At 46.1% G+C, this 16,073-nt stretch overlaps 1 protein-coding gene across 2 annotated transcripts; it reads left to right on the top strand.

Annotated features, from left to right (window-relative positions):
- The first annotated feature begins 632 nt into the window (after positions 1 to 632).
- spice1 (spindle and centriole associated protein 1) lies at positions 633 to 15,796 on the top strand. 2 transcript variants are annotated; one of them, XM_014159486.3, is made up of 17 exons: positions 633 to 1,052; positions 1,162 to 1,209; positions 1,299 to 1,445; positions 1,674 to 1,776; positions 3,475 to 3,593; positions 3,668 to 3,762; positions 8,808 to 8,959; positions 9,096 to 9,215; positions 9,370 to 9,662; positions 10,055 to 10,186; positions 10,317 to 10,446; positions 10,526 to 10,633; positions 14,224 to 14,672; positions 14,819 to 15,044; positions 15,138 to 15,213; positions 15,381 to 15,441; positions 15,596 to 15,796. In XM_014159486.3, exons 1-17 carry the CDS (start codon positions 957 to 959, stop codon positions 15,647 to 15,649), a joined length of 2,409 nt encoding a protein of 802 aa, XP_014014961.3. In that variant the 5' UTR covers positions 633 to 956; the 3' UTR covers positions 15,650 to 15,796. The 2 variants fall into 2 exon arrangements, with proteins under 2 accessions (XP_014014961.3, XP_014014960.3); XM_014159485.3 differs by having other exon boundaries at positions 634 to 1,052; positions 15,135 to 15,213.
- The last annotated feature ends 277 nt before the right edge of the window (positions 15,797 to 16,073 follow it).

Below are 16,073 nucleotides of genomic sequence, written 5' to 3'. Positions count from 1 at the left end.
GAAGAGTGGACCTATGTTTCAAGTCATTTTTTTATAGCGTTTAGCCCTATCTCAAGTTCTTTCTTGATACATCTGCATCTCTTGCAAAACAACTCTGTGTGCCTTGCTTGTTGTTGAAGACTACATTTCCCATTATGCTCTACGGCCAAAGAGCGTCCTCAAAGATGTTTTATAACTAAACCAAGATAGACAACAGCCTGTCGTTTACAATGGGGAACAAATGAGTCATAGTGGCAGAACAAGCAAGGAAGTGGGCAGAGCCAAACACGAACTAGCGAGATCCTATTGGGTTGTTCTAGCACATCTGCATATTTCCGTTAGGGAACGCCGACTTTGTGAAGTACGCGTGTGCAATAACTAAATTCGCCTTAGCGCTTCTTCTAAACAACGCGATGTTGTAAAAAGTTTGCAAAGGGCAAATTCTACTAAACTTAGTCCACTCTGTTCATACCAGATTGTAGTTTTGGGAACAGAAAACTGTATTGAGATCAAATATTTCATCGATGAGAACATTTGCAGAATGTCGGCAAAAATCCATCTCGATCCATCCTCTCCCACTGTGGGCTTCCTTTCACTCCCATATTTGGTAGTGAGTGGAAACGGCAAGCGGATGCTTCACATTTATACAACCAGTGAAATATCTGTCTCATTGTTCTATCTGTGGTGTCATTTTATTGGTAACTAGGAAGTTACACATTTAACCCAGAAGCGCGCAACAACTGTTGAACACAGCGCCACTCCACAACGGAAAGAAAGCAATGAATACAGCAAACTAACTAAACACTTTGCTCCAGTTAATAACCTAGTTTGCCAGCTAGCTACAACTACCTGGTTTAAGAGTAGCTTGCGTATGACTTTCATTGAAAAAACTCTAAACTGGCAAACAACATAGCTAGGTAGGCTAACGTTAGCCAGCTAATCAGACATTTTCTAGCTAGTTATCGTTTTATTCCCAGATGTCGTTTACGAGGGTGGGCCGCTTACAGCACGGTCAAGGAAAACGACCTGCTGTGCGTCCCAAGAAGGCCAATGCCCCGAAGAGAGAGTGGGTGGTGAGTGTGCTAGTAGTTACTGTCATGGACTCAACTTTGCCACCAGGGGAGAATGCATTTACATTTATGAAATTATGATGACTAAGTTACCATCTTCTGCTGATTTCAGAGCACCGTCCATGACCTCTCTGTACACAAGGCTTCACCGGAGGAGCTGGTAAGAGATACATGTTCTTGTTTTCTCTCTTATTGTGTGATGTTAGTTATCCTAGGTCAGTATGCCTCCTCATCTCTCTTCCTCCTCAGAGTCGTCGTCATGAGATGCACCGGTCCCAGAACCGAGTGCTGGCTCAGTGGGAGCTGAGAGAGAGAGCTCTGAGACACAGGAGGAAGAAGGGCCTCCCTGGTAGTCCAGCTCCACTAGATCGCGCCAGCCTCAACATCATCAGAGAGGTGAGGAGCACAGACAGACCTCATGCGCAGATTGTAGGGGTATCTCACGTAAATCTAATTTGATATGAAACTGCTTTGAAATTGCGAACTCAAGTCAGCTCGCAACTCAGTGATCACTTACATCCCCTTGATTCCCCACAGATGTTGCTTGAATGTTGTTTATATTACATAACTGCAGATTAAACCTTTGACTTCACGCTGAAGGCTTATTATCTCATTGTGCTGTAGGTGTTCTCAGATCAGTTTCAACTGCAGGACGTTCTGGCCCGGTCAGACAGAGCCATGGCTGTGGTCAAAGACTTGTTTGGTGACGCACCTCGCAGGCAGACCGGTATGATACTGCTCTTATCCTGCTATGGATTAAGGAATGGCTTTTCAATGTGTTTGACCATGTGCTGGTTATTGTATGTCTGTGTTTGAATGTTCTCTATGCATTTTACAGGGTTTCTGTTGTGGCGCCGGACATTTGACCGGCACCATTTTAATTTACCAAACATTTGAGAAATTTACTGGACCCATAACTTGATTAGGGCGTCCACCTGCGGTGCTCCGAATGACAGAAAGCACATTTAGATTATGGTAATTCATATTAACATGCAACTTGAGGAAGGAACTACGTGCATCCTTACCACATTCCGATGCACACTTTGAAGATTTTAGAATAACTGTCCACATTTACTTTTCCTCAGCCAACAAGACGAGTAACAAACAGCAAAATCACAAGCCTGTCAATCTACTATCCCCCATAGTAGAAACCTATTCTATTGGTCAGCTTGTTGAGAAACGGATGGCCTACTCCAAACACTCTGGGACAGTTGTGGGATGATAGATCCCACATTCAACCAGTAGGCCTAGACTACATAACAAAACTTTAAAAAGCAATGAGTCTGATGCAACAGATCAGAACGTTTTGCCTAAAATGTTGATAAACTATTATTTCTTCACATTATCAGTGCAGCAATGAACACAAGGCAGGAGGCTATGTGAGAATGTTCGTTCCATAATACAATTAGTGGGAAAACACCGTTGTCAAAAGCACACCACACATGCAAGCCGTTTCATGTGACAGGGAAGGAAATATCCATTAGAATGTAGAAAGAGGGGAGATCTAATATGTAACAACTAACATGGGTTGTTAATATGACTAGGATTGTGCCTTTGGCTACTGGACAATGAAAAAAAACAAGTTGACCTGCATTGCTTGCTGTTTGGGGTTTTAGGCTGGGTTTCTGTACAGCACTTTGAGATATCAGCTGATGTAAGAAGGGCTATATAAATACATTTGATTTGAAAACCAATAGAACATGAGAGAAATAGGCTACTGGTTTCAATGGTATATGGAAGTCTTTATAAAATAATTACCTCTACGGATATGGTCGGATTTTGGCTAGGCTGCTTTGAAGCACGGTTAGACATGCCTCATATGTAGCAAAATGTTCAGGATTCAAACAATGGTAAGTTTGTTTTCAAAATGCATACTGCCTCCATTTCATTGCAAAGTGATGTGTGATGCACTGATGAAGCCAAAGAGCGCTTCAATTACCAGTTGAAAAATACAAACAGTAGTTATTTTTAATTGTGGCCATCAAAACTGTTTTTAACACACGATTGCATTTAGAATTGTTGCGCAATGATTGTGCCTATAAAGGCAGGTTTCAGTCTAGCAGCAATGAAACGGCTGTTTGAGATGCTGTAACAGCAGCTCTCCTGCTGTCTGACATGTTTTCTGCGCGAAGGCTCTGTATCTGTACGCTGTATGTGTGATAAATAACATACCTAACGAGTATACACGTGGCAATTTTAATTCCACTAAATTATGCAAATGCACCTTCAGACCGGTAAGTATGACCGGTCAAATGTATTTCCATCAATTAGCCTAATAGGCATTACTTCACAATGGGATTTTTATTTTTCTCCCGGTCAATCAGCTTTTACATTTTTTTATTGTCTAAAAGCTGGTTATTCCCGACCGGTTAACGGAAGCCCTAAAGTGTTGTTGTGAGTGATTTGTATTCTTTATTTTTCTCAGGGTTCCCCAGTGTTACCATGGCTCCAGACTGTGGCTCTGACTCAGACCTGCCTGTCCTGCAGAAACCAGAGGCCCCAACACAACTCTCCCTCCTCAGCCAGTCCATGATGGACCCACAGGTACAACTCTCTCGCTCTCTTTCTCTGTGTGTTTGTGTGTCTTTTTCCATTTCTTAACATATTTTTTATTTCAGGCTCTGAATGAGCTGGAGGACTCTGTTGAAGACCATAGTGATGAGGAAACTGGCCATTCTGCCTCTATCAGTTTCAACTCCAACATGGATACCAGGTAACAACGCTGCCATTCTGCCAAACACTTACCAATGCCCACACAGCCATTACAAATGATTATTTGCCAGACAGCAGCCCCCACACCTCTCTGATTCAGAGGGGTTGGGTTAAATGCAGAAGACACATTTCAGTTGAATGCATTGTTGTACAACTGACTAGGTATTCCCTTTTACAACTGACTAGGTATCCCCCTTTCCCTTTAACAACTGACTAGGTATCCCCCTTTCCCTTTACAACTGACTAGGTATCCCCCTTTCCCTTTTACAACTGACTAGGTATCCCCCTTTCCCTTTACAACTGACTAGGTATCCCCCTTTCCCTTTAACAACTGACTAGGTATCCTCCTTTCCCTTTAACAACTGACTAGGTATCCCCCTTTCCCTTTACAACTGACTAGGTATCCCCCTTTCCCTTTAACAACTGACTAGGTATCTTCCTTTCCCTTTAACAACTGACTAGGTATCTCCCTTTCCCTTTAACAACTGACTAGGTATCCCCCTTTCCCTTTAACAACTGACTAGGTATCCCCCTTTCCCTTTACAACTGACTAGGTATCCCCCTTTCCCTTTTACAACTGACTAGGTATCCCCCTTTCCCTTTACAACTGACTAGGTATCCCCCTTTCCCTTTAACAACTGACTAGGTATCCCCCCTTTCCCTTTAACAACTGACTAGGTATCCCCCTTTCCCTTTAACAACTGACTAGGTATCCCCCTTTCCCTTTAACAACTGACTAGGTATCCCCCTTTCCCTTTAACAACTGACTAGGTATCCCCCCTTTCCCTTTAACAACTGACTAGGTATCCCCCTTTCCCTTTAACAACTGACTAGGTATCCCCCCTTTCCCTTTAACAACTGACTAGGTATCCCCCTTTCCCTTTAACAACTGACTAGGTATCCTCCTTTCCCTTTAACAACTGACTAGGTATCCCCCTTTCCCTTTAACAACTGACTAGGTATCCCCCTTTCCCTTTAACAACTGACTAGGTATCCCCCTTTCCCTTTAACAACTGACTAGGTATCCCCCTTTCCCTTTAACAACTGACTAGGTATCCCCCTTTCCCTTTAACAACTGACTAGGTATCCTCCTTTCCCTTTTACAACTGACTAGGTATCCCCCTTTCCCTTTTACAACTGACTAGGTATCTTCCTTTCCCTTTAACAACTGACTAGGTATCCCCCTTTCCCTTTAACAACTGACTAGGTATCCCCCTTTCCCTTTAACAACTGACTAGGTATCCCCCTTTCCCTTTAACAACTGACTAGGTATCCCCCTTTCCCTTTAACAACTGACTAGGTATCCCCCTTTCCCTTTAACAACTGACTAGGTATCCCCCTTTCCCTTTAACAACTGACTAGGTATCCCCCCTTTCCCTTTAACAACTGACTAGGTATCCCCCTTTCCCTTTTACAACTGACTAGGTATCCCCCTTTCCCTTTACAACTGACTAGGTATCCCCCCTTTCCCTTTAACAACTGACTAGGTATCCCCCCTTTCCCTTTAACAACTGACTAGGTATCCCCCTTTCCCTTTAACAACTGACTAGGTATCCCCCTTTCCCTTTAACAACTGACTAGGTATCCCCCTTTCCCTTTAACAACTGACTAGGTATCCCCCTTTCCCTTTAACAACTGACTAGGTATCCCCCCTTTCCCTTTAACAACTGACTAGGTATCCCCCTTTCCCTTTAACAACTGACTAGGTATCCCCCCTTTCCCTTTAACAACTGACTAGGTATCCTCCTTTCCCTTTAACAACTGACTAGGTATCCTCCTTTCCCTTTAACAACTGACTAGGTATCCCCCTTTCCCTATACAACTGACTAGGTATCCCCCTTTCCCTTTAACAACTGACTAGGTATCCCCCTTTCCCTTTAACAACTGACTAGGTATCCCCCTTTCCCTTTAACAACTGACTAGGTATCCCCCCTTTCCCTTTTACAACTGACTAGGTATCCCCCTTTCCCTTTAACAACTGACTAGGTATCCCCCTTTCCCTTTAACAACTGACTAGGTATCCCCTTTTCCCTTTAACAACTGACTAGGTATCCCCCTTTCCCTTTAACAACTGACTAGGTATCCCCCTTTCCCTTTAACAACTGACTAGGTATCCCCCTTTCCCTTTAACAACTGACTAGGTATCCCCCTTTCCCTTTAACAACTGACTAGGTATCCCCCTTTCCCTTTAACAACTGACTAGGTATCCCCCTTTCCCTTTAACAACTGACTAGGTATCCCCCTTTCCCTTTAACAACTGACTAGGTATCCCCCTTTCCCTTTAACAACTGACTAGGTATCCCCCTTTCCCTTTAACAACTGACTAGGTATCCCCCTTTCCCTTTAACAACTGACTAGGTATCCCCCTTTCCCTTTAACAACTGACTAGGTATCCCCCTTTCCCTTTAACAACTGACTAGGTATCCCCTTTCCCTTTTACAACTGACTAGGTATCCCCCCTTTCCCTTTAACAACTGACTAGGTATCCCCCTTTCCCTTTTACAACTGACTAGGTATCCCCCTTTCCCTTTTACAACTGACTAGGTATCCCCCTTTCCCTTTAACAACTGACTAGGTATCCCCCTTTCCCTTTAACAACTGACTAGGTATCCCCCCTTTCCCTTTAACAACTGACTAGGTATCCCCCCTTTCCCTTTAACAACTGACTAGGTATCCCCCCTTTCCCTTTAACAACTGACTAGGTATCCCCCCTTTCCCTTTAACAACTGACTAGGTATCCCCCCTTTCCCTTTAACAACTGACTAGGTATCCCCCCTTTCCCTTTAACAACTGACTAGGTATCCCCCCTTTCCCTTTAACAACTGACTAGGTATCCCCCTTTCCCTTTAACAACTGACTAGGTATCCCCCTTTCCCTTTAACAACTGACTAGGTATCCCCCCTTTCCCTTTAACAACTGACTAGGTATCCCCCCTTTCCCTTTAACAACTGACTAGGTATCCCCCTTTCCCTTTAACAACTGACTAGGTATCCCCCCTTTCCCTTTAACAACTGACTAGGTATCCCCCCTTTCCCTTTAACAACTGACTAGGTATCCCCCCTTTCCCTTTAACAACTGACTAGGTATCCCCCCTTTCCCTTTAACAACTGACTAGGTATCCCCCTTTCCCTTTAACAACTGACTAGGTATCCCCCCTTTCCCTTTAACAACTGACTAGGTATCCCCCCTTTCCCTTTAACAACTGACTAGGTATCCCCCTTTCCCTTTTACAACTGACTAGGTATCCCCCCTTTCCCTTTAACAACTGACTAGGTATCCCCCCTTTCCCTTTAACAACTGACTAGGTATCCCCCTTTCCCTTTTACAACTGACTAGGTATCCCCCTTTCCCTATACAACTGACTAGGTATCCCCCTTTCCCTTTAACAACTGACTAGGTATCCCCCTTTCCCTTTAACAACTGACTAGGTATCCCCCTTTCCCTGTACAACTGACTAGGTATCCCCCTTTCCCTTTAACAACTGACTAGGTATCCCCCTTTCCCTTTTACAACTGACTAGGTATCCCCCCTTTCCCTTTAACAACTGACTAGGTATCCCCCTTTCCCTTTAACAACTGACTAGGTATCCCCCTTTCCCTTTAACAACTGACTAGGTATCCCCCTTTCCCTTTAACAACTGACTAGGTATCCCCCTTTCCCTTTAACAACTGACTAGGTATCCCCCTTTCCCTTTAACAACTGACTAGGTATCCCCCCTTTCCCTTTAACAACTGACTAGGTATCCCCCTTTCCCTTTAACAACTGACTAGGTATCCCCCTTTCCCTGTACAACTGACTAGGTATCCCCCTTTCCCTTTTACAACTGACTAGGTATCCCCCTTTCCCTTTAACAACTGACTAGGTATCCCCCTTTCCCTTTAACAACTGACTAGGTATCCCCCCTTTCCCTTTAACAACTGACTAGGTATCCCCCTTTCCCTTTAACAACTGACTAGGTATCCCCCTTTCCCTTTTACAACTGACTAGGTATCCCCCTTTCCCTTTAACAACTGACTAGGTATCCCCCCTTTCCCTTTAACAACTGACTAGGTATCCCCCTTTCCCTTTAACAACTGACTAGGTATCCCCCTTTCCCTTTAACAACTGACTAGGTATCCCCCTTTCCCTTTAACAACTGACTAGGTATCCCCCCTTTCCCTTTAACAACTGACTAGGTATCCCCCTTTCCCTTTAACAACTGACTAGGTATCCCCCTTTCCCTTTAACAACTGACTAGGTATCCCCCCTTTCCCTTTAACAACTGACTAGGTATCCCCCCTTTCCCTTTAACAACTGACTAGGTATCCCCCTTTCCCTTTAACAACTGACTAGGTATCCCCCTTTCCCTTTAACAACTGACTAGGTATCCCCCTTTCCCTTTTACAACTGACTAGGTATCCCCCTTTCCCTTTAACAACTGACTAGGTATCCCCCCTTTCCCTTTTACAACTGACTAGGTATCCCCCCTTTCCCTATACAACTGACTAGGTATCCCCCTTTCCCTTTAACAACTGACTAGGTATCCCCCTTTCCCTTTAACAACTGACTAGGTATTCCCCCTTTCCCTTTAACAACTGACTAGGTATCCCCCTTTCCCTTTAACAACTGACTAGGTATCCCCCCTTTCCCTTTAACAACTGACTAGGTATCCCCCCTTTCCCTTTAACAACTGACTAGGTATCCCCCTTTCCCTTTAACAACTGACTAGGTATCCCCCCTTTCCCTTTAACAACTGACTAGGTATCCCCCTTTCCCTTTAACAACTGACTAGGTATCCCCCTTTCCCTTTAACAACTGACTAGGTATCCCCCTTTCCCTTTAACAACTGACTAGGTATCCCCCTTTCCCTTTAACAACTGACTAGGTATCCCCCCTTTCCCTTTAACAACTGACTAGGTATCCCCCTTTCCCTATACAACTGACTAGGTATCCCCCTTTCCCTGTACAACTGACTAGGTATCCCCCTTTCCCTGTACAACTGACTAGGTATCCCCCTTATCTGTTCTAATGTTTCTATCATAAGCTCACATCATTTTCTGTTGTCAGTTACAAGGTGCATACCCGGAAGGTGAAAGCCAAGCCTTGTACTAGAGGTGGGAAGCAGCAAAGACCCCAGTGTTACTCCAACCTCCAGGGGGCAGGGGGAGACAGCCCCCCTCAGACTCCCAGTGCCTCAGGGGGAACCCAAGTACAAGCAGGTAAGAGGGCAGATTGTTTAACTGGGGAAAGGATGGATAATGTGCTGTACTATACATCAACGCTTACCCCCTATTTTCTCTCTCTCACCCTCATTCTCTTTTCCCTTCCCCCTCTTTCTTCCTCCTCTCTCTCCAGCTCTGAATGCCACAGTAAAAGTCCAGCGGTTGCGGTCCAGACAGCCCCAGCCTGAACCTGAGGAGCATTTCACCCTGGTCACTCAGGTCCTGAACCCAGACCCTCCTCTCACCCGCTCAGGTACGATTCAGAGTGCATCACAACAACAGTCAATTCATCAGGTACTATTGTGTGGAGTTGACTGAATTAGTGCACGTTAATGCATAGTAGTGCAGTAATTGGTTCATAAAGGCATATGTTAACATGCTTCTCCTATGTATCTGTTTCTATGTAGGCAGGAAGAGCCGGTCCTCGAAGGCCAGTAGGGGGCACAGTACTGAGTCAGGTCTGGATGGCTCTACCCTCAGCTCTCTGAGTGGGAACCAGTCCAGCCTGGGGCTGCTGCAGGGCCTGCTGGGTCAGGTGGAGACAGAGCTGGATGGCCTAGGGCCAGAGGAGCCTCCCAGAGCCCCAGGAGCAGGGGAAGGAGAGGGGACGACGGGGCCGAAGCACAGCACACACGGCCTCACAGGCTTCTCTGTGGCTCTGGTGTCTACCCTGGGCCGCCTGGCTAGACTGCTCAGACAGGTATGCCTCTGTTCTGTTCTGCTCTGCTCTGTTCTGTTCTGCTCTGTTCTGCTCTGTTCTGCTCTGTTCTGCTCTGCTCTGCTCTGTTCTGTTCTGCTCTGTTCTGCTCTGTTCTGCTCTGCTCTGCTCTGCTCTGCTCTGCTCTGCTCTGCTCTGCTCTGCTCTGCTCTGCTCTGTTCTGTTCTGTTCTGTTCTGTTCTGTTCTGCTCTGCTCTGCTCTGCTCTGCTCTGCTCTGCTCTGCTCTGCTCTGTTCTGTTCTGCTCTGTTCTGCTCTGCTCTGCTCTGTTCTGCTCTGTTCTGCTCTGCTCTGCTCTGCTCTGCTCTGCTCTGCTCTGCTCTGCTCTGCTCTGCTCTGCCAGTATGATTGATAACTGCGTCCCCTGTGGGTCAGAGAGAGGAGGAGGCTCAGAGGGAGGGAAAGGAGAGGAGGAAGCTGGAGGAGGAGGTGAAGGAGCAGAGAGGGCTGATAGACGCCCTCACTGCAGAGACCCTGACCCTGAGAGAGGAGAGCGCCGCCCTGCAGGTCAGAACAGACATCACACACACTATCTCTCTACATCACATCTACCTTAAGAATGGCTTCTAAGGCTAATTCATGTCTCTTCATATCATTATGTGTGATGAAGAGATCTCTAATAGTGATTTCCCTCCAGGCAGGTCTGCAGCAGCGAGCGTGTGATCTGGAACAGAGGCTGGACACAGTGGTGCTGGTTCTGGGGGGATTGGGAGTACTAGGAGGAGCCGGGGACTGTGAGCCCCAGAACACTGGCAGCGTAGCTACAGGTCAGTACACACAAACACACACAGGGGTCACTATACTTTCCTCAACGTGTTATGAGTGAAGAGTTGTGTCCCTATGCAGGCAGTGAGTGGTCCTATGAACAGAACCAGACTGGTCTCACTCTCAACCCTGCTGTGCTGCTCTCTCCACCACGTCAGAGAGACAACCGGCCACACGGTCTCACTTCAGGTAACAGGTGTCTCTCTCTGTACCTCTCTTTCTCTCTACCTCTCTCTCTCGCTCTCTCTCTCTACCTCTCTCTCTCTACCTCTCTCTCTCGCTCTCTCTCTCTACCTCTCTCTCTACCTCTCTCTCTACCTCTCTCTCTCGCCTCTCTCTCTCGCTCTCTCTCTCGCTCTCTCTCTCGCTCTCTCTCTCGCTCTCTCTCTCGCTCTCTCTCTCGCTCTCTCTCGCTCTCTCTCGCTCTCTCTCGCTCTCTCTCCGCTCTCTCTCGCTCTCTCTCGCTCTCTCTCTCGCTCTCTCTCTCGCTCTCTCTCCTCGCTCTCTCTCTCGCTCTCTCTCTCGCTCTCTCTCTCGCTCCTCTCTCTCGCTCCTCTCTCTCCGCTCTCTCTCTCCCGCTCTCTCGCTCTCGCTCTCTCTCTCTCGCTCTCTCGCTCTCTCTCTCTCGCTCGCTCTCTCTCTCTCGCTCTCTCTCTCTCGCTCTCTCTCTCTCGCTCTCTCTCTCTCGCTCTCTCTCTCTCGCTCTCTCTCTCTCGCTCTCTCTCTCTCGCTCTCTCTCTCTCGCTCTCTCTCTCTCGCTCTCTCTCTCTCTCTCGCTCTCGCTCTCTCTCGCTCTCTCTCCGCTCTACCTCGCTCTCTCTCGCTCTCTCTCGCTCTCTCTCGCTCTACCTCGCTCTACCTCGCTCTCTTTCTCTACCGCTCTCTCTCGCTACCGCTCTCTCTCGCTCTCTCTCTACCTCTCTCTCGCTCTCTCGCTCGCTCTCTACCTCTCTCTCTCTCGCTCTCTACCTCTCTCTCTCTACCTCTCGCTCGCTCTCTCTCTCTCGCTCTCTCTCTCTCGCTCTCTCTCTCTCGCTCTCTCTCTCTCGCTCTCTCTCTCTCGCTCTCTCTCTCTCTCTGTACCTCTCTCTACTAGAGGTTGACCGATTATGATTTTTCAACGCCGATACCGATTATTGGAGGACCCCAAAAAATGCCCGTACCGATTAATCGGCCGATTTCTTTTTTTTAAATTTTTTGTAATTATTATTATTTTTTTAAAAATGTTTTATTTAATTTATTTATTTATTTGTAATAATGACAATTACAACAATACTGAATGAATGAAACATGTTCAATTTGGTTTAAATAATTCAAAAACAAAGTGTTGGAGAAGAAAGTAAAAGTGCAATATGTGCCATGTAAAAAAGCTAACGTTTAAGTTCCTTGCTCAGAACATGAGAACATATGAAAGCTGGTGGTTCCTTTTAACATGAGTCTTCAATATTCCCAGGTAAGATGTTTTAGGTTGTAGTTATTATAGGAATTATAGGACTATTTCTCTCTATACGATTTGTATTTCATGTACCTTTGACTATTGGATGTTCTTATAGGGACTTTAGTATTGCCAGTGTAACAGTATAGCTTTCGTCCCTCTCCTCGCTCCTACCTGGGCTCGAACCAGGAACACATCGACAACAGCCACCCTCGAAGCAGCGTTACTCATGTAGAGCAAGGGGAACAACTACTCCAAGTCTCAGAGCGAGTGACGTTTGAAACGCTATTAGCGTGCACCCCGCTAACTAGCTAGCCATTTCACATCGGTTACATCAGCCTAATCTTGGGAGTTGACAGGCTTGAAGTCATAAACAGCGCAATGCATTGTGAAGGGCTGCTGGCAAACGCACGAAAGTGCTGTTTGAATGAACGCTTACGAGCCTGCTGCTGCCTACCATCGCTCAGTCAGACTGCTCTATCAAATCATAGACTTAATTATAATAATGCACAGAAATACGAGCCTTAGGTCATTAATATGGTCGAATCCGGAAACTATCATCTCGAAAACAACGTTTTTCCTGTCAGTGAAATACGGAACCGTTCCGTATTTTATCTAATGGGTGGCATCCCTAAGTCTAAATATTGCTGTTACATTGCACAACCTTCAATGTGATGTCAAAATTCTGGCAAATTAGTTCGCAACGAGCCAGGCGGCCCAAACTGTTGCATATACCCTGACTCTGCGTGCAGTGAATGCAAAATGACACAATTTCACCTGGTTAATATTGCCTGCTAACCTGGATTTCTTTTAGCTAAATAGGATTAAAAATAGGTTTAAAAATATATACTTCTGTGTATTGATTTTAAGAAAGGCATTGATGTTTATGGTTAGGTACAGTCGTGCAACGATTGTGCTTTTTTCGCAAATGTGCTTTTGTTAAATCATCCCCCGTTTTGGTGAAGTCGGCTGTCTTTGTTAGGAAGAAATAGTCTTCACAGTTCGCAACAAGCCAGGCGGCCCAAACTGCTGCATATACCCAGACTCTGTTTGCAAGAGAAGTGACACATTTTCCCTAGTTAAAAGAAATTCATGTTAGCAAGCAATATTAACTAAATATGCAGGTTTAAAAATATATACTTGTGTATTGATTTTAAGAAAGGCATTGATGTTTATGGTTGGAGCAACGTGTACCTAAGCGATTATATGCAACGCAGGACAGGCTAGATAAACTAGTAATATCATCAACCATGTGTAGTCAACTAGTGATTATGATTGTTTTTTTATAAGATAAGTTTAATGCTAGCTAGCAACTTACCTTGGCTTCTTACTGCATTCGCGTAACAGGCAGGCTCCTCGTGGAGTGCAATGTAAAGCAGGTGGTTAGAGCGTTGGACTAGTTAACCGTAAGGTTGCAAGATTGAATCCCTGAGCTGACAAGGTAAAAAAATCAGTCGTTCTGCCCCTGAACAAGGCAGTTAACCCACCGTTCCTAGACCGTCATTGAAAATAAGAATGTGTTCTTAACTGACTTGCCTAGTTAAATAAAGGTTAAAAAAAGAAAAAGAAATCGGCGTCCAAAAATACAGATTTCCGATTGTTATGAAAACTTGAAATCGGCCCTAAATAACCGGTCGACCTCTACTCTCTACCTCTCTCTGTACCTCTCTCTCTCTGTACCTCTCTCTCTCTGTACCTCTCTCTCTCTGTACCTCTCTCTCTCTGTACCTCTCTCTCTCTGTACCTCTCTCTCTCTGTACCTCTCTCTCTCTGTACCTCTCTCTCTCTGTACCTCTCTCTCTCTGTACCTCTCTCTCTCTGTACCTCTCTCGTACCTCTCTCTCTCTCTCTGTACCTCTCTCTCTCTCTCTGTACCTCTCTCTCTCTCTCTGTACCTCTCTCTCTCTCTCTCTGTACCTCTCTCTCTCTCTCTCTCACTCTCTCTCTCTCTCTCTCTCTGTACCTCTCTCTCTCTCTCTCTGTACCTCTCTCTCTCTCTCTCTGTACCTCTCTCTCTCTCTCTCTGTACCTCTCTCTCTCTGTACCTCTCTCTCTCTGTACCTCTCTCTCTCTGTACCTCTCTCTCTCTGTACCTCTCTCTCTCTGTACCTCTCTCTCTCTGTACCTCTCTCTCTCTCTGTACCTCTCCCTCTCTCTCTCTGTACCTCTCTCTGTACCTCTCCCTCTCTCTGTATCTCTCTCTGTATCTCTCTCTAACTCTCTCTCAGTTCATTCACTCTCTCTCTCTACCTCTCTCTACCTCTTTATGGGTTGTCTATTTGGCTCTAATCTGCTCTCTTTCTTCATGTTTTCATTCTGTCATGTTGCTCTCCTCTCTCCCCAGCTGTTCGCTCCCTGTCTCTCCACAATGTTCCCTCTCTCCCTGTGACCCGGGGCTCCTGTGATGACCTCCAGACCATCAGCTCCGCCCCCTCTCTCTTCAGCCTGCCCCGCCCTGCCCCTACACCCCCTCCAGCCGCCACCCCAGACCCCCTCCCTCTCCTCTGCGATCCGTCCCAGGGTGCCATGCTGTCTCAGATTGCCGAGCTGACCCGTCAGAACGCCCTGATACGGAATCAGCTGGGGCAGTTCCACCCCGCTACTCCTCCCTCCGGGTCAGAGATTTGTGAAGGTCCGAGTTCAGGCAGGGGGTCTGTCTCCAGCAGCACAGGGAGACTGACTCCCCAGCAGTGTGTGGAGAAGAGAGGCTTGGCTCCCAGCAGTACAGGCAGAACAACACCCCAGCGTGAGGCAGGGAGAGAGAGAGGGACATGGTCCTGTGGTGGACAGCAGGTGAGGTCACATCGAACAGACTTCAGGTCTCTTGAGTACTGAACAGTACGGCGTGATAAACATTCCATGAGATGAACATACTGGTGTCTTCAAGTTTTGCATGAATGACAGGTGAAGTACCTGATGTTTCTCTGTGTCTCCTACAGTCTGTGGTTAGTGAGGGCCCAGGCTGTGAGAGCAGTGTGGAACAGCGTCTCCTACAGTCTGTGGTTAGTGAGGGCCCAGGCTGTGAGAGCAGTGTGGAACAGCGTCTCCTAGAGCTCAACAGGCAGAGTGCAGCAGCCAGGAGCAGACTGCTGGAGCTTATAGAACAACAGAGACAGAGCTCTTCCTCTGTCTCCCCCTCTGTCTCCCCCATACCTCCACTGTCAGGTAAGGCAGCTGTGTGTGTGAGACAAGGGGTGTGTGTGTTGTAACCATCTCCACACAGTATTCATTACATTGCTACTTTCTCCCTCTCAGCAGCAGGTCTAAGCCCAGAGTCGTCCATGCTGCTGCCTGAACAGGACCCCTCCCCCCTGGGCAGCGGAGGCAGTAGACGGTGAGTCTGAAATAACAACTGTAACCATTTAGGGAGAAGCGTAAACGGAACAATACAACACTAACTTTAGATCAGTGACTGGGACATTTCATTGTAACCGACTCGGCAGGTGATGTGGATGAAGGGATCAGAGGTCATCTTGACTGAGGAGGTCCTGTGTGTTTCAGGTCTGCTGGTGGGGCGTCTCCACAAAGCCTTGGAGGACAGTCCAGAGGCAGCAGGACTCCGGTACACACACACACACACACACACACACACACACACACACACACACACACACACACACACACACACACACACACACACACACACACTGGTTCATCCTATTTGTGGAATGTTTTGTTAAGGATGATCATACAATTTTCCCTTTTGTCCAGTACAGGTGGACAAGCTGAAAGGAGAAGGCTGGTTTGCGTTGTCCACACATGTAAGATGAACAAGTTAAGAACTGAAAACAGAAACTCCCTGCAACTTTTATAACTTTTACTAGAGGTCACTTTAGACTTAAATATATATATTTTTTACCCTGTTTTTACCTATGCAATTTTATTATGTTTGTGAATTAAAACTTTTGTTAACTGTGGCTGGTGCAGACATCATTTTCTACGTCATTGTATACACACAATAACACAGCACAACTTCACTTGAGGCCAGTTTCAATATAGTTTAATAGCACTGTATAAAAGGGCTTTTTATATTACTGGTGTACGAATATGATTACATTTATATTTTTGTAATTTAAGACGCTCTTATCCAGAGAGAATAACAGTCAGTATATTCATCTTAAGATACAACTGAAGTCGGAAGTTTACATACACTCAGGTTGGAGTCATTAAAACTCGTTTTTCAACCACTTCACA

This window comes from Salmo salar, chromosome 19 (assembly GCF_965601325.2).
Source record: "Salmo salar chromosome 19, fSalSal1, whole genome shotgun sequence".
NCBI classification, from domain to species: domain Eukaryota; kingdom Metazoa; phylum Chordata; class Actinopteri; order Salmoniformes; family Salmonidae; genus Salmo; species Salmo salar.
Note: the sequence above shows the minus strand (reverse complement) of the source record. Positions and strands in the feature narration are given on the sequence as shown.

Coding starts and splice junctions, on each gene's coding strand:
- spice1 (XM_014159485.3), top strand. CDS start 957: ATGTCGTTTACGAGGGTGGGCCGCTTACAGCACGGTCAAGGAAAACGA. Junction 8,960..9,095: donor GGGAACCCAAGTACAAGCAG/GTAAGAGGGCAG, acceptor CTCTCTCTCCAG/CTCTGAATGCCACAGTAAAA. Junction 14,673..14,818: donor GGTCCTGTGGTGGACAGCAG/GTGAGGTCACAT, acceptor TGTCTCCTACAG/TCTGTGGTTAGTGAGGGCCC.